Genomic DNA, 19,214 nt, shown 5'->3' with positions numbered 1-19,214 from the left:
AAAAATGAAACAAAGCGTTAAAATAAAGAAAGTGATTAAACAATCCAAAATACTTGTAATATTACACAAAAATAATATAATTTTAAGATCTAATAATTTTAAAACAACCTTTTTATATCCTACCAGTCAGGGTATCGATATTTCAGATTATTATTTTTTTATTTATTCCCATCTTACGTTTTTGTCATTACAGGAAAAAGTAATCCTAATACGACAATGCAGCATGTAAATTTTATGTAAATTTTAATAATATATATAACTATAATGTATATGAAAAAATCCAAATCGCTATATTTGTTTTTTTATTAAAAATATTACAATATTAAAATTAAATTAGGTAAGTATTTTACAATTTATTATAATTCCACTTCACTACTAGAATAACGGACCGTTAATCTATTAGTGTTCCAACTTTATAACACCTTTATTAGTTACTAAAGTTCTTATAAAATTAGAACAGTTTAAGAGTTTTGTCAGACTTCGACTCACCTGACCTTTAAGAATAGCTATTCTAACGCTATCCAGGCTGTATTTGTAAATGTTAGCATACAATAATTAATTATCTTATGTCAATAAAAACATTAATTGTAGCTTTAAATTTTTTTATAAATTATAATTGTTCAGTGTATTTAAATATTTATAATGAAATGCAAACACAATATGATCGATATAAAATTTAAAAAATATATCATAATACAAATAAAAAAAGAACAATAGAGATAATTTGTCTTGGGGTAAAACAGCCAGATTATTTTTCTCTCCAATCACTACCTACATTGCAGTGAACAGTCGGTAGTCGAACATCCTAACCACTGGACCAAAGAGGCAGACAGATAGATTGGAAACTGGGAATCCATCCGTTATTCACCAGGCGATTCAGATAAGCTCGCGACTTTCCTTTACGTGATCGGAATCGCTATTGATTGCGTTTGACTCATCTAATGGTGGAAGCAGCTGATGCTTTTGGTATCTTTTGTTATGTTAGTGTTTCAATGCTTTATGCGAAATATATTCGAAAGTGTTTGAAACGAAATCTGGATCCCTAACCGGATTTCCTTTGCTGCTTCATATACGTATATATTTATATACGTATATATACAGTGATATGTAATGTATATATGTATTAATGAGCGATTCCACTTTTTTATTTGCGCAGTTTCATTTGGAATATATAAAATCTATGTAAATACAAAACGTACGTATTATTGTACGAGTATGCGTTTGTTAAAGTAGTTATGAGTATTCTTTTTTTATGTATATTACCTTAATCGGGAAAACTTTAATATCGTTATAAAACCCAGGCTTCTGTTTCTCATTAACTGTCGGTCTAAAAAATATATAAAAATAGTAGTATATAGCTCTATATAAATATAAGAATATCAATGAATACCAATAAATATACTACATTCATATCTGGATATGGAACAAAATTCAATTTGTTATTTAAATGAGACACTGTCTAGTCGCGGTGTGTGAGTTATTGTTTCTTGGTTAATATCCTGACATCTTGGATGGGCGCAATTTTGTTTTATAAATTCAATTTCAAAATTCATTTTTTCAAGTAGCCTAATATAAACACTTTTGAATCGTCAAGTCTGTCTGTCTGTAGTGACTCTACCACCGGCTCGGAAGGCAGATTCTACCGAGAAGAAGCCGGTAAGACACTCAGCAATAAATATAAATAAATATAAATAAACAAGGCTAACGGTACGAAACTACCATATGCCTTTTAGAATAAAAGTAAGCAAATTACGTGTATGTATAAGAACGAAAATAATAATCTTGTGTACCTCAGTGTTAAGCACGGGCGAAGCCATACAGTTCATTGAGACCTTTGTGTGGTAGGTATACCTAAGAATAGACACTATAATAATTGGTGAAACAAATATTTTTAGATCCTTTTACTCATTACACTTCAAGTTAGCAGTATAAAATGCAGTCGTAATCGACATGCATTTTATACTGCTTCTATGATATATCAGTGCATGTTATTGTTTAATGGTATATTTAAAAAAAAAGTATTAAATGTATTTTGCTAGTATTCTTCATAAATAAACAAAAAAAAAATTGACTGAGCATCGACTTCAATCTCCGGTAAGAGGTGTTATGAGGTGATGCAGTCTAAGATCGTAGGGTATCTGCATATTATACTGCTAACTTGAAGTGTAATGAGTAAAAGGATCTAAAATATTTGTTTTACCAATTATTATAATGTCTATTCATAGGTATACCTACTACACAAAGGTCTCAATGGACTGTATGTCTTCGCCCGTGCTTAACACAAGATTATTATTTTCGTTCTTATACATACACGTAATTTGCTTACTTTTATTCTAAAAGTCATATGGTAGTTTCATACCGTTAGCCTTGTTTATTTATATTTATTTATATTTATTGCTGAGTGTCTTACCGGCTTCTTCTCGGTAGAATCTGCCTTCCGAGCCGGTGGTAGAGTCGCTACAGACAGACAGACTTGACGATTCAAAAGTGCTTATATTAGGCTACTTGAAAAAATGAATTTTGAAATTGAATTTGAATGGCAGATATTAAACCCGGTTACCCGAATAATTTCCATCGCGGCATCGTACCCCGTTACAGTTTTGTAACAAGTCGTACTTTGTTGATCGAAATAATGAGCATTATCAAGGCATTATTGACCTTGAAAATAGTAATCGATCATACTGTAGAAATATGTGCTCAAATGTTTTTGAATAGAATCACCCACGGCGCCAAAAATATAAAACGGACTGCGCAACATTCTATTGCATTTTGAACACTGCTTTTTTAAACTCTGATAAAACAGAGGGATGTTATAAGTTTCAACGTTATTTTATCTAGCAGGTCAGTCACAGAATTAAAAACATACAGAAACCCTGTCCACGACTAATATTGAAGCATCAAAAACTACTCCACTTTAGTAGTGTTTCTCGAACAAGCGGTTCGTCACTTCGTTCCATTTAGTAGTTGACAGTAATCATATTTGGATGCCAATTCTATTGTAGCAGTGTTGATAAGAGCATTTAAATCCTTATAACTTCAGATTTCTGATACCAGCTGTTATAGAGAGACAACTTAAACTACCCACAATGGCGTAAGCAATATAATGGCGAATAACCGACTGGGATCACCATCTTCCGACTTCATGCCATGTAGTATCATATTATTGCTGTATCGCCGAATTGAGATAGGTACATCAATTATAATGAAAGAGGTGAAAAAGCATGCTCTACAAAACCTCGAAAAAAGAAAACAATACCTCCATACAAATATTTGGTGGCTTCTTGTCAGTGGAAACTACCTTCTGGATAAGCAGTATGGTAAAGTCAAAGACACGCAGTATTTGTAAAAAAATGTTTTTTGAAAATAGATCGTGTTTTAATATCTCTTTAAAAAAATTGGCACTAAACGAATAAATTACTTATCTTGGCATGGCAAACATAATATCTTGAAAGAGCGATGGTTATATTACTGCTGCGTCCATAATCTGCGTCCTCAGTGTTAAAGTTTCCGTCATGCGTACAACAAGACTGTTGCTCGAACGCACTTTCTTGTGATTGGCAATTTTAAGCGCCGCTAGGGATGCAGGATGTAGGTTGTACGCCAAGGTTTGGTCTTGCCCTAAATAAATGATAGTTTAAAAAAAACTAAAAAACACGCTTTTTATAGAAAACCGAACTAAAAAATAGAAAATAAATTTTAATAAATTTAAATTAAGAATAATGTTAAAAATTTCAATAAATATAAATTAATAATAGTGTGAATAAAAAAAATATATTTTATTGTAAAAATTTTACCTTAGATTTTGCTGTTAGGTACGCGAACGCCATCTGTTGGTAACGCCATAGGTTTTTTACATTCGGGTCTAGATGGCGCTATAGTAATTGTAATTAATAGTTCGAAAAAACAAAAAAATTTTAATTTTTATATTAAAAATTCAACATTTGGAATAATCTTCTCAAATTAGTGTATTGTCATCGGTCCTCGATATGACTACAAAGTTTCACCTTAATCTGACCGTTTAAAGTGGGTCGAAATAGCGTCGAAAGAAGTCGGTTATAAACATACAAACATACAGGTGAAGCTAATAAAAGCGTGTTAAAAAGGCATACCAGATTGAGTCGTAACGATTTTTGTGATACAGCTCTTCCGGGGAAGTACTAACCCTTTGCTTATATCTGCCGGTAAGCAGCATTTTTGTGATCTTGTCTAAAGGACATTGCTGTCGGAGCAATTACATGCATATGAAGCTTAACACCTACGCCTCAGATTGATGGACACAATACGCCACTTTATACAACGTGTTCCTTGCATGCCCATCAAAGTGTGGCTCGGTTCATAGGCGATAGTTTTCCACGTACACGTCCACGTACAGATGAACCAACCGCTTGATCAATCAATCAAATTGTAAAGTCAAAGACACGCAGTATTTGTAAAAAAATGTTTTTTGAAAATAGATCGTGTTTTAATATCTCTTTAAAAAAATTGGCACTAAACGAATAAATTACTTATCTTGGCATGGCAAACATAATATCTTGAAAGAGCGATGGTTATATTACTGCTGCGTCCATAATCTGCGTCCTCAGTGTTCAAGTTTCCGTCCTGCGTACGACAAGACTGTTGCTCGTACGCACTTTCTTGTGATTGGCAACCGTTTGATCCATCAATTATCGTTAAGTATAAAAAATAAGCTATTTTAGTTACGACTCCCAGTCTAGATGTTGTATCGTGCATCTCTTTCTGCTTTATTCAAACATTGAGTACACATTGAATAATCCACACTGTACCTACGTCCGCAGATCGATGAGTAACAGTGACATTGACATTTGTTACAAAACCGGGTGGGTGTGTTTTTGATTCGCGAGCGACAGAGCAAAGTTATGACATAGTTTTAAACAAAAATACTATATTATGCAACTCTAATGTATATCTATGCTTCTATACTAATATTATATAGCTAAAGACTTTGTTTGGCTAAACCGCCAAAACCGCCAAAACCGCGAATCTTCAATCATGTCTTTGGATTAGGACTCTTTGACTACGACACATATTGGATCACACTTCTGATATCGGATTAGATATCTCATAAAAGACGAGTTTACTCTCTCTGTTGGCTCTTTGGTTGAGTTGGCTCTTATGATCAGATCTTATAGCTTCTTCTCAGTAGAACTTCATTAATGTACCGGTGGTAGAGTAACTTACACAAATAGATATAATTACTTGACGTTCAAAAGTGAACGAATTATTGAATTAATGAATAAATAAGTACACTTTTACTGTATTATAACATAGAGAAAAATCACATATATTCTTATGTGTACATACAAGAATAAGTACATAATTTTATAATTTTGTGTTTTTACCTACACTTCAATTAAAAATTTGTGAATAACAAAAAATATAATTACAAAGAAGGCCTATTTATAATAGATGAGTTTTGAATTTCTATTATTTCCGTTCCAGATAATCTGGGCAGCGAGTGGAGGTGCCGGCTACAACTGCCCATACGGACAAAACTGTGGGTTTGAGCCGTCTCCACCAGGTCGAGCACCATCCTGTGCACAGCCAGGCCTCACTTACTGCCTACATCCTGACCCTTATCCTGAGTAAGATGATTTTAAACTCCCTTTAAGCCTTAATATAAAAAGTTTCTGTCTTTGGTTTCTAATTCACTGCTTTTTATTAATTTAGATTTATCTCAACTTTTCTTTGACTTTTTCAACAATTCATTAAAAGAAATAAAATAATAAAACACAAGTATAATTCATTTAATGACATGGTAGTTGTACCAACAGGTTTATACTGTCATGTTTAAGTATGATAAAATTTTAAAATCCCCAGACTTTCAGTATAGTGTACATTATTCTACTAGTCAAGCCTTTTCATTAGATACCCATATTAATAGAGTTGCGAATAAATGTGTAATCCGCTAATGTAGTGGCAGCCTTAATCTTCATCCAGCATAGTATAAGCACTCCCGACTAGATCACCTTTAAAACAAAAAGAAAAATCAAAATGGGTTCATCCGTTCTGGAACTACGATGCCACAGACAGACACACACAAACACACACACAATTAATAATGTCTTCTCTAGAATAATGTTACAGCTGTTAGTGCTCCCTAACAAAAACATAAAAAATCTCATATGGTTATTGGATACGACACGTTTTTAAATCATTTGGAACGACTGAACAGTTTTTAAAGGGGTTTAAAGCAGGTTGAAGATTATACAGGGTGTGACTTTTCTCTGATCAAGTCTTTTGAGAGTTTTTTCGCTAGAGTATCGACAAAGACGTGCCACTAATTGATATAGTGTTCCAGTTAGATGCCACATGGATTTGTCATCTTGTTCCTTCAATAAGTATAAGTTCTTGAGTATAACTGCGATACCGCAAAGAGGTTCAGCAGCTATTAAGGTAGACGGTATCATCACTTAGAACCTGCCACCAACTGTGATTGAAATCAAGGGCTAACGTAGTGACAAAAAATATTATGATTTTATTTCTGAACGACGGCTGATTGGCGCAGTCCAATGTTGTGAGTTCGATTCCCACAACTGGATTATGTTTGTGCGATGACCATGAATGTTTTTCAGTGTCTGGGTGTTTAAAAGTAAATTATTTATTTTATAATAAAAATATTCAGTCATCGTAGTACTCAAAAGTCATAACACAAGCCACGCTTATTTTTGGGCCAGACAGAAATGTGTAATGTCGTAGCATATTCGTATATTTCTTTCTTTCTTTGTTTTAGAAAAGTGATACGAAAGTTAGTCGAAGCGGGGCAGTACGACATCCGCACGCTGCTCTCCGACGAAACCCGCGAAGAATTCGAATCCAAGAAGAAAGGCAGCTATCCCTACGGCTACGGGCCGAACTCGCTACCCCACGTCGACCAAATATCGCTAGTCGACGACGGACTGCTTCAAAAGGATTACAACAACAAATTTCACAACAAATATAACCATGGTAAGTTTGCGTGAAAAACTTTTCGCTGCAAGGCAAATTTCGGTTATCGATGCTGCAAGAATTCATTTCATACGAGGCGAAAGAGTGGAACGGTGTCCTTTTTAAGAAAATTCGTGATAAAATTAAACAACTTCTCCTTCCTATCTTAGATTATGCCGATGCCTGTTATCTAGACTTGACCAAGGACCGTCTTGATAAACTGGAGCGACTGCAAAGATTTTATTATATCTCAGATTATCGGAACAAACTGAAATGGCTTTCTATAAGGCATCGGCGTAATCTGCATGTATTATCTATCCTGTACTCCACTCTTTTTCTTCCTTCGACACCACCCTACCTTAAAGAACGATTCTAATTTCTTGGCCCGTGCACATCCCAAGGTTCTCACCGATCCACCAGAGAAAATGTGCTAAGAATGGTGAAGTGTAACTCTCGCAGTTATTCGGAGTCCTTTACAGTAAAAGCGGCAACGCTGTGGAATGCACTCCCTGATGACATTCGACGCTCTAAATCCCTTGCAATTTTTAAAAGTCGTGTAAGGAAGCACTATTTGTCACTATAAACATGTTAATATTATATGTATGTGTATTTATGCATATATATTATATTCATATAAATATTTATTTATATTTTATTATATTTATACATTTATTATTTTATTTTATTATTAATGTATATTTTTTTTTATGTAGAATTGCGATTTCCCGTCTCTCATTGCCTTGTTCCAATAGTTAAGGTAGCCTGGAAGAGATCACTTTTAGTGATAAGGCCGCCTTTTGCATTAATAAATAAATAAACAATAATGTAAACAGGTTAAGTTAGTTATTTTCCAACATGCGGGACAGTCTTCGGGGACTGCCGATAGAAGTGAAAACTAAATTTATGTACTTATAAACACAATATACATAGAGCTCATAGAAAGCGTTCGGTGACCAAGACGCGAGTTCCATGATGTTTGTTCACGCAAAAAGTACTCAACGTGCCTTAAGAAGTTTTTTCTTAAAAAATATTAAGTTAGGTAAGGCAGGTGAGTTTTGCCAACTGTACTCTAAAACAGAGCAGTAGAGCAGTTGTTTTAGGTAGAATCCTGCTTTCTGAGTCGAGGCTGTGGGTTCGATTTTCAAAACTGGAAGATGTTTGTGTAATGAACATGATTGTTTTTCAGTGTCTGGGTGTTTATCTGTAATTGTATATGTAATGTATTATAAGAATTTATGAATGAATGAATGAATGAATGAATGAATATACTTTTATTCCACACCACAAAAAGTACATAGGAAAAAAATAAAAGTATAACAAAACAACGTATACAATGTATATTCATCAGTTATCTTAGTATCCATAACACAAGCTACGCTTACTTTGGGGCTAGATGGAGATGTGTGAATATATAGTAGGTTTATTGGTCATTTATTTATAAAAGGATCCAAAAACGGGGTTGTTTTGGTAGTTTTTAATTTACTTGCAAAACTATATCGATGTAGGTTAGAACCTTTTCGGTTAACTAAGTATAAATTGTTATTCTAACCGAGTACACTAAAATATTCTTTTTACACACTGTTTGACAGTCATGCATACCTATTGTCGGTCAAAACATTAAAATGTTACTGTTTACTATGTGCTGGTTTCTAAACCAGTCACTTGGGAATGGAGATTTAGAATATTTTGAGTGATTCAATTCATTTAAAAATCATCGATTTTTATTCTTTGCCGCAAAAATACAAAAGAATGCCTTAAAAAAAATTTTACAACGTCTGAAATCAGGTTTTTTTTTAAGAGTTGATAACCGCAGGTGATGTCAATCCAAAGAAAAATATTTCAAAGTTTTAAATTTCGAGTGTATTACAGTTCTAATCCAAAAAAATCATCTCTATAATTTTGATGACGCCTATTTGCACCCTCCTTATTGGCGGTCTAGCCACAAATTTGCTTTCGTGTTTTAAGTGTACATCTACTGTCATCTATCCCAATAATCCCAGAACTGAACATATAAGTACATGATAATATTGTTTTCCATAAAAATGCGAGGGACGAGAATTTAGAAAGATACCATCTGAAGTGATTAATTATAGTTATAAATTATTGTTTACGTAATAAAACACGTGGATAAAATTTCTAATCGTATTTGTTGTTGATTGAAGCAATACGTAATGGGTGAAAGGGTGATGATTTAAGGGCAATTCAAATACCTTAATCATAATTAATTATTTATATATTTCCATTTGGGAATAATTATCTTTTTTTATTTACGATAAGCCAGCGCTTGACCGCAATCATGCCGCTTAGAAAGCAATGATGAGGTCTATGTTTGAGCACGCCATCTTAGACTGTATCACTTATCAAGCGGGATAGCAGTCAAGGTCTAACTTGTAAAGAAATAAAAAAAGTCGGTACAATACCAACAGGCAAACTTGTGACGATGCTCCAAACTTCTTTTTGATATCTCGCTCAACAATTTTTTCAGATGTATTCTCCGACAAGACGCCCTTACAGCCGCCGTCGTCCGCGGATCCTACACCCTACAACTTGAAGGCCTTCCAGTCGTCAAACTACACGAAATTCGGCTTCCAGGGCTACCACACATCTCCGCCTGCCTTCTGGAACCCGTCCATAAACCAATACCAATATGACAATAGGCGATTGAGGCAAAACAGTGACGTGCCAAACCTAAATATTTATAATCCTAACTATTTTAATTCGCCATTGTATCAGAATTATGAATCGGAATGGCTGAGGCAGGCGTCCAGTGGGGTGACGCAGTACAACCCGAATGAGTGGTGGAAGTAAGTTGAAAGGAATTTAAGTTATAGTCAAGGAATATTATAAGACAATAAAAATAGATAATGCAACCTTTTTAGCAAAGCTAATAATATATTTAATAAAACTTAAATATAAACTCATTATTTAATAAAATACTGATTGTAGCTGCGCTTTAGCAGACGTAACTGGCAAGTAGCTACCACGGTACTGGAAGTTTAAAAAAAATTATGATGTCGTAAAATGTTCGGGTGAAATTTAACTGAGAAGGCAGAGGTCTGTGCCCAGAAGAAGCACTATGTTTTTTTTTAATTTTTTAATTTTTCGTTTGGTCACCATGTGGGAAGTGCTGAGACAGTATAAAATTGTAGCGCGCAATCCTCCTAGGGGCCTGTTTAGCATAAGCATCTATTATATTAAACATGCAGGGTTAAATAAAAATACCAAAAAAACTCTCAACCTTTAGTTGCTTACATTAAACTAACAACTTTTGTTCTAGGACTTTTTTTTAGCTCGATAGTTTGGTAATTATTTATAATTCAATATTGTACATGCATACTCTAATTGTTACTACTCTGTAATGTAACATCGGCAACAGCACGCGAACAACGATTCTATTGCGCGGTCACTGACCCGACTACGCGTCGTTGTCGAACATCACATATATTGGGTATCACAGTGTACACCACTTCACAGAAATAACATGACTTATTAATATTTTTGTATGAAATAAATTAATATTTTATTTTGAGAAATCGTAGAACAACAGTTGTTAGTTTTAATGGTAAGAACTACAAGGCCGAGAGTTTTCTGGTATTTTTATTTAACCCTGTAAGTATGTTTAATATAATAGATGATTATGCTAAACAGGCCCCTAGGCGTATTGCGCGCTACAATTTTATACTGTCTCAGCACTTCCCACATGGTGACCAAACGAAATAGCAGTGAAGGATTCAGTCTTGGAGAGGAATTAAAAAAAAAACATAGTGCTTCTTCTGGGCACAGACCTCTGCCTTATCAGTTAAAGTTCACCCGAACATTTAACGACATCATATTTTTTTCTAATCTCTTTCTTATACGAATGTATGATACTGTGTAGAAGGGGTACACTTAATCGCAGCACGTTTTTGTCAGTAGTGTGTTAACAAGGCCATGAGCAGAGAAAATTCAAAAATGGGAACGAACCCAGGACGTCCGATTCATAAGTTCACTGCGCCTGAAAGAATCATCATCATCATCATCATCATCATCATCAACAACAACAACCTATTGCAGTCCACTGCTGGACTAAAGGCCTCTTCTAACTGGAGCATTCGGGTTGGTGATCGCAGAAGATGGTAACACAGAGAACCCTGCTGGCCGCTCTCCTTTTTATTCCCTTAGTCATCTCGTACGACACCAGTAGGTAGAAGAGGGGAGGTGACAACTGTATTCTGATCTGCAGTCGCACACATTTTGTCATCAGATACATATCACCGTCTCGCTCCGACGCCGACGTGACGATCCAGCGCTCAGTGACGTTCCCGACCCGAACGACTACCCTGCGACATAAGAGACGACGACGCAACGCGGAGCTGGTGAAGGCTGCTGCAGAGAGACCCCTCACTGGTGCTGAAGCCTTGAGGATAGCTCTAGGGCTGGCCAAGTTAGTTTTTCTACGATTTGTGCATTTTTCATTGAGTTATTGTTGAACCAAACCGAAGCCCCATCTGATAGCAAAAGGTAGGTAAACTATCGGCTTCAAACAGCAACGCTTGACAGTGCATGCGAGAAAAATGTCCTACGAGGTGCTGTTATGTCTACATCAACCTTTAGTGTCAGTATGAGGTTTCGTGTACCTGTAATTAAACCGGCAACCACACCTTTCTGACAGTCTTCCCGGAACACAGCAATGCTTTTTGGCGGCACAAATAAGAATGGCGGTGATACTTTACTGGATGAGCTTTGTAACAACGTTGCATTGAACAAAAAGCTGTACTACTACTAAACCGCGGATAACCGTATAGCCAGATTGGTCGAGAATATGACATAAAATATCCATTCTGCTATGTAGGTAAATTAATTTTAATAATCTATGTAGTTCTTTCAAGAGAAAAACACATATAATGTTTATTTTTGACCGTATCTGACACTAAATGCCTTTGCGCATTTTTATTCTCGTTATTTTACTGTTTCCAATATTTATTATCTGTATGCCCTAATTGTGCGCAATTAATAATTTATCTATCTATCTAGTTGGCCGCTTTATTCATCAAATCTCATTAATTCAAAGCAGACAATACGCACATCGTCATCTAGCCCAAAGTAAGCGTATCTTGCGTGCGCTGTGGGTACTAAGAAGACTGATGAATATTTTTATGAATAATACGCATAAATATCTCTAATATACAGATAAACACACAGACACTGAAAAACATTAATTTTCATCACACAAACATTTTTCAGTTGTGGGAACCGAACCCACAGCCTAAACTCAGAAAGCAGGGTCGTTGCCCACTGCGCCAATCGGCCGTCAACAAATAAATAATCAACAGTTAAAACTATTACAAAGCTTAATATAAATAACAGTGTTTTTGACAGCTTGAAAAATATAGCAAGTGTGTCAATTGAAATTTAAAAAAAAAATTAGAAAACTGCTAACACCAGATTATATTTGATTCTTCTTAACCTATGTTTACCGTAGCGAAGACGAATCAGCGGAGAGACCGAGGCGTCAGGCCGAGAACACGGAGGAACTGTGCAGAGTGCGAACCCAGTTCATCACCCCACGCGCGGCCCTCAACAACAAGGGCAACTGGAGATACGTGGTCAACATGCCTGATAACATGACGCAGCTGGTGCGAGCTGAACTGTGCACGTAAGTTTGCTTTACTTCAATATAAGCAAAAGTGGCCTCCAAAAGTCAACTACATCTGGAAATATGATCACAATCATCCTCATAATATCAAACCATTACTGGACCACTACATGGCACAGGTCTTCTCTCACAATGAAATGTTTTACTCACCCAACCTTAGCGCCACTCTCAACAAGTGGAGGCCTAAACATATCCTTCACGCTGGCGATCAGATTACTACTGAAAATGCTCCCTATCAGAACACACAATCAACCTCTGCACAGCGTCTTCGCCGGCGAAGACGAGGTCCTCGACTTCTGCGTCATCCGGACGTGGGCTCGCACCACGTTCTCGGAAGCATGCGGACTTATCACCGTCCGTAACCCTTTCACTCCAATCGTCGCCTGAGCCGAGGTTCGGCCTCACATGAGGCGCCCTCAGGCCAATGATCAAACTTTTACTGGCAGAGCCCCATTCCGAGGCATGCCAACAAGCCCGCTTTACGCTGTTAAAATAATTAGGGTTAATCAGCTACACACAATCCGAAAAAAAAAACTCACAATGAGGACGTAGTCAACCACGCTGGCCCAGTGCAGATAGGTGGACTCCACACACCTTAGAAAACATTATGCAGAACTCTCAGGCAGGTTTCTGCACGATGTTTTTCTACACCGTCAAAGCAAGTGATGTGTTAAATCAATTCAATTATAACGCACATAACTCCAAAAAGTTAGAGGTGGATCAAACTCAGTTTTCCCGAAAGGGCAGCTCTAACTACTAGGCTACCTACGCTAAACCCCACTGATGTTTGGTGGAAAACTATCGCCTATGAACTGCTGCACTGCGTTCATCATCCTGAGGCGTAGGGCAATAGATAGGGGTCTTAAGGACAAAAAATTGGAGCCCTGGTCTAGTAACTAAAACTAAAAACAAGGATTGAACAAGCGAGTAACTATTGAAGTTAAACTTCTGTATGTACGAACAATAGAATGTAGTTCGGTCAATAGAATAAAGAAACACTTACTAAACGAAAATCCTACAAACAAAATATATCTTGAACATTTTAACAGCCACGAGGGAAAATATGGCGTTTATGTATTAGTTATGTTTTGGTAGAAAAGGACATTTAATCTACAACGTGAGATAAAATTATTTGGTATTGAGTAAATATATAAGGTAAAATTATAAAAATCTATTTTAGATAAAAAAAACACGCATAAACAATTAGTTGATCAATTTATTTTTGCCAAATATTTACTGGAGATTGCCATACTGGAGATTTTCTTCATTTTATATCATCTGTATCCCCTGCGCATACCCTGTATGCACGCCACTGTGGAATTTGAACCCAATTTTTTTCTTAAATATTTGTCACCTAGCTATAAACTAGCTGTTTGCTCTCGTTCTCCGTCCGCATTTTTTATGTTTTATTTTACAAATCCCGTAGGAACCATTTGTCCATCTTCCCAACTAAATCTATGTCAAAATTTAAGTTTATTGATAGCTTAGTCAAAGCGTGAAAGAATGATAACCAAATTAACAAACAAACATTCCCTTTCCAAACCTTCGCATTTATAATATCAGTTAGGATTACCAACTGATTTATTTACTTTATTAGACTATTTTATAATTGTTTTAATGTGATACATTCTGTTGCGTTTACCAACTAGTAAAAACAATCTCCTAATCCATGATGATGCACACCTATCAGAATAGGGAACACTTCACGACGATTCAGTCGCAGGGGTGGCCCTGTATTTGATTTTACCTAAAATATTCAGTATTCCTCTCCGGAAATTGAAAAATTGTATTTGATCCATGGCACTGACATCTGGCATTAGGCTTTTCAGATAACATTCGTGCGGTGATAGTCTCGATTTCGTGTATTGCGATAATATTTGTGACCGGCTACCCTTTTTCCTGATTCCTCTACTTTGCCCTTCTTTCAATTCCGGTAAAGTTGATACTTGTATGTTACCGTTTTGTTCTCTAAATTCATCGTCTTCCTCCTCACACTTTGTTTCTACTATTTCAAGTACGCATTCGCTACTACTCCGTGACGAATCATCGTCCAATTTATAGTTCTCGCTTTCGTTTTTCACTATTTCCACGAAACTATCGTCTATGTATCGTGATTTCGAGAAGGGGAGCAAGAAATTCAGATATGGCCCTAAGTAGTATTCCTTTTTTGTCCTGAAACTACGTGAGAAGGAGGATCTGACGGATCTCCATTTGATTTTTAAATCGTTACCTGTGAACAAAATAAATAAGTTTTTAATTAAACCCAGACTTGTACAATTGAAATTAAAATTGATGCTCAAAAACTCCGTCCGTTTGAGAGAGAAGGCCTGTGCCCAGCAGTGGAGTGTTATCAAGCTGATGATTATAATGCTATAACTGAAAAAACGTTCCTTTTTTCTATGATATAGGTACAACGTGTAACGGAATTACGAAATAGTGTTGAAAGGTGCATAAGTGTATTTTATAAAGAGTCACCCTGTAAAATATTAAATCAATAGAAGCATATTGATTTTTCTATACAAAGGAATTCTAAGTTTTTACTTATGACAACTTTGAAAACATAAGAGCGACACGTGCATACTACCTAAGCTAAGCAACGCGTACCTAATAAAGTGACAGGAGTCACTTGATAGAAAAAACTATATTGCAACACAACACAATAGGAAAAAATACAAGAAAAACAGTAATAGTACTTATTGCTAGGGTGCAAAGACGGCCTGATCACTAAAAGTGATCTTTTAAAGGCAACCTGAACGTACGAAGCCGATAAAAAAGTGGAAAGTGGAGTTGATTTTACTTTTGCATTGCTAATTCTTTTATTTGGCAATGGTTAACCCAATAACTATTAGAGTTTATGTTACACCTATAAGTCTCAGAGACAGTAAATAATGTACATCTAAAGCCTCTGAAGTATTATTTCGGTTTTCATTTACACGTTGTATATAGGGAAGGTACAATTTTATGTAGGCTTTTCCAACAGATCGGATTAGTAACACCTAAGGTTCACAAATTAAGGATTTCAGGGTTTGTTTGAGTCAAATTTCATGTCGTTACGGATGTCAGCTACAAATGTATCTTCTCGCTGATGAAACGTATGAAGTTTGAAAAGTCATAATTGTGATTATATTATAATCAACTATCGCTATTATTTTATAATCAACTTTTAAACGGGATTATGAATGCAGGTAACATACAATGCCACCTAGCGGGAAATAGTTGATGTACTTAGTCAGCGTAAGGTTGCTTCTACATTGGTACTAAGATTTTACCTACATCCAAAAGATGGCGTTGTAAGGAATAAATAATTAAAAGATAAACCAATTTTTTTTTTTCTTAAAACCATATTGTAAATACTAAATAAATTAGTTTTGTCTTAATATTGTATCCATCACTCATACACGCTAAACGAATTTAATCCGTGATTATTAAGATACTATCTAAAACAACAGCTCACAGATCTCACCACTTAATCCCCGAAATCTTTCCCCGATTTCTTTCCACGCTTTATCGACCGATTCTTTGTTACTATATTCCCCATCATGGACGTTGTATAAGCACGGGTATCGTTCAACCTCTTTAACGAACTCGATATTTAATCGCATGTCGTCATTCAAGTTCGACATTTTAACGCGCACTTTGTTCTGCGTGCCACTGACATGTAACCACTAAATGTTTTGTGATGCGCGAGTCACACAACAAAATGGAGTCCGAGCGTCTTGTGAGTAGTGTTGTTCCATGTTTGTCTATCGATATTTTAACTAGCGATTATGATTTAAATTTATCATCTCTTATTTTTCACAGGAATTAATATTCAATGCCCTATAAAGACATTTGAAATTACTTTTGATATTTTCGACATAAAATGGGTTACCGTGGCTTATTTTCGATACATTTATTGTTCATAAGCTATTATTATAACGTCACAAGTAGAAACTTCAATTTTATTTGTGTATGTAGAAAATCTTACATTTACCTAATATATCTGTTATACATGTAACGGCTACATCTGAAGCTATATCATTTATATCTGTAATACAAATACGTTTAACTTCATCAATGGAGCGAAAATAATAAGATCACCTTTATTCAAATGGGTTTTTTTTTATGAAAAATTAACGATGGTAATATTTGATTTAATTTTTTTAACGTTTTGGACATTGTAATGAAGTCGGAGCAAGCTTACATCTGATACACAATTTCAGTTTTATCGATGTAATAATGTTATTGTCGATAACTCATAGTTACCCAGCATTACGCAAATGGCACTACTAATGATGACAAACTATCGTGTCGTCTAGAGAATAAAGACCAAAATAGCGAGAAAATATTAAACAGTCAAGCGAATATTTCGTAGTTTTAGTGTTGTTTTTTGTACTATCGCCTTTTTGTCGCTCACTTTTTGCGACATACCTACAAAGACAACGTTAGAATATGAGAGGAAAAGACAAATAGTAGGACAATAAAAATATGTCTTATTTAAGTCTTTTTAGTCTTAAAACTTACTGTCTCACGAGTCACGTCGTTATCTTCATGAAAATGGGGGGGGGGGGGGGCAACTGAGCAACTTTTTGTCTAACAAGATGTTTTTAAAACTTAATAATCATGTTATGGTAGTACGATTGTAAAAAGATATTTTGCTTCTTAAATTAAATGTAATCTGTAATCTCATACTAATATTAAAATTAAGTCTGTCTCGACAAAATAAATATAAGCGCCATCTGGTTTAGAATAGGAACGTTTCACAAAAGTACACTTTTGTCTTAGCTTAATATTACTTGTAGTTTTATATTCCAACATATTTGATACTTTTTATTCTTTACCAGGTCAACAGAATGCAGCAGATTGTGTTCTATACCTCTGGGCTACACTTCTCGGTGCGAGCAAAAATATATTCAAAAACGACTGGTGGCGCTAGAATCGAGTGGACAGAATCTATATACAGACGTTTTTTGGATCCCAAGCTGCTGCCAATGTACAATAGTAAATAATAATTAATATTGATAATTAATTAATTGATTTGTGATGTAATATTAAGTTCATGACAGCTTTGTGTGTAACTCTGTATGCAGAATGTGCTACCGCTACTAGACACTAGATGTCGTTAGAAGTTCGAGCTTTTAAGTTTAGGAAAAGAGCTTTGAAGAACGTTCTTAAAATAAAATAGGTACTTTTTTGTGGCGAAAATTTTGTTTACCTATCTATTTGGACACTTATTTGGGTTTAGGAATAATAAACGCACAGTCATGACATAATTTTTTTCACTTTTTCATCTTGTGTACGTACCTATTTTTATTTAAATAATATGTATTAGATGTTAGACGATCCTATAGGCAGAGTATTATGATTTTGTAAGGTTATAGCAATATGAGAATAATTATTATTAATCAAGTACCTATTAAGTTTAATATTTACATAATTGAAAACATTTATCTGCAAACTTCATTTGCCACTGTCGGATAAGTGGCTGTATTCAATGTTATGCTTAAGTTAATTAATTTTAATTAATAAAATATCTTAAAATTTATGTTTGAATGCAATTTGTAAATAGTAGTTATATTTTTTTGATATAATAAATTGCTTCTCTACAAAGTTAGATATTTGGACAAGAAATCAATCACATATATAAAGCTTTTTACTAATATATATACTTAGTTAAGTGAATATTTTATGTATAAGTCATTTGACTTTAGCGCCATATACTTAAGGATAAAATGTGAAGTAACTTTGTATTTTTTTAAATAAATAATAACATTGATCTCTGGCATCAACAATATTGAGCAAATACAAAGATAAAAAGATAATATTTGTTTAATATAAAATAAATTTGTCAAAACTCCTGTTTGATCCGAAAAAGTTACACAGTATTTACAATAAAATGAAAAATCACACAAATGTATCTAATGAATTAAAAAAACGATTTCATTATTTATATAAATTTACATTTATAATTTATTGTATTCATCATCTGACAAAACCGCGACGATTGTTCTGAGTAACAGTTTTCTAAGTTAGAACTAAGTATTTGTTATCTATGGCCCGTAGTTATTCATTTTGACGACCTTCCTGGCGCATTGGTGGGCGATGTGTTTTTAGTCGTAAGTCTTGGGTTCCATCCACAGCGGGGAAATATACTAAATTTTCTCTGGGCCTGTCTGGTGTACCGCTGTGAGTATACTAAGAGTGTCTTGATTTTTATGTAACAGATATATTATTATGTACTTATTTGAAACGCGTCAAATCAGTCTACAATAACAACCATAACCTAGTTCAATACCGGAACATGCTAGGGTGATAGCTAATAAGTACCTACTTTCGCTGTGGCTCTTACAGTGTTGTCATCTAGGCATTAAAAAACCAGAATCTATTAAATAAACAAACACATTCTTCAACTCGAGTATTAAAAAAGGGTAACCAGAGTAGGCAGTGCTTTTACGCATGAAGTACCGTTTAATACTTGCATTCCATTAAGTTTGGCTGCATAGAGTTACATTTAATTACTTTTACATGCAGGCTTTGTTGCAAAAATCATTATTTATGTAAAAAATATCTTAGTATACTTATTAGTGATCTGTCTATTGAACTTGTACTTAATTAATGCATAAATGCACTGCCTGCATTAAAGTTTTTTTTATAT

At 34.8% G+C, this 19,214-nt stretch overlaps 2 protein-coding genes across 2 annotated transcripts in view; one reads left to right on the top strand and one right to left on the bottom strand.

Annotated features, from left to right (window-relative positions):
• The window catches only part of LOC120626088 (protein spaetzle 5), a 48,930-nt gene extending 30,757 nt beyond the window's left edge, over positions 1–18,173 (top strand). Inside the window, exons 3-8 of the mRNA XM_039893380.1 lie at positions 5,461–5,603; positions 6,752–6,966; positions 9,431–9,749; positions 11,189–11,368; positions 12,407–12,580; positions 17,404–18,173. Coding sequence (XP_039749314.1) covers positions 5,461–5,603; positions 6,752–6,966; positions 9,431–9,749; positions 11,189–11,368; positions 12,407–12,580; positions 17,404–17,575 — 1,203 coding nt within the window. The 3' untranslated portion in view covers positions 17,576–18,173. The remainder of the gene's footprint in view (positions 1–5,460; positions 5,604–6,751; positions 6,967–9,430; positions 9,750–11,188; positions 11,369–12,406; positions 12,581–17,403) is intronic.
• Positions 13,946–16,259, bottom strand: LOC120626089. The gene is made up of 2 exons (XM_039893381.1): positions 16,044–16,259; positions 13,946–14,810 (listed from the first exon to the last, which is right to left on the bottom strand). Exons 1-2 carry the CDS (start codon positions 16,201–16,203, stop codon positions 14,284–14,286), a joined length of 687 nt encoding a protein of 228 aa, XP_039749315.1. The 5' UTR covers positions 16,204–16,259; the 3' UTR covers positions 13,946–14,283.
• Positions 18,174–19,214: the final 1,041 nt, after the last annotated feature.

This window comes from Pararge aegeria, chromosome 8 (genome assembly GCF_905163445.1).
Source record: "Pararge aegeria chromosome 8, ilParAegt1.1, whole genome shotgun sequence".
NCBI classification, from domain to species: Eukaryota; Metazoa; Arthropoda; class Insecta; order Lepidoptera; family Nymphalidae; genus Pararge; species Pararge aegeria.
The sequence above is the reverse complement of the archived record's forward strand: the minus strand, read 5'-3'. Positions and strand labels throughout refer to the sequence as shown.

Excerpts from the sequence above, each read along its gene's own strand:
- LOC120626089 (XM_039893381.1), bottom strand. The coding sequence starts at position 16,203 with ATGTCGAACTTGAATGACGACATGCGATTAAATATCGAGTTCGTTAAA. Across the intron at positions 14,811-16,043 it reads AAGATTTCGGGGATTAAGTG|GTAACGATTTAAAAATCAAA; the intron begins GTGAGATCTGTG and ends TTTTGTTCACAG.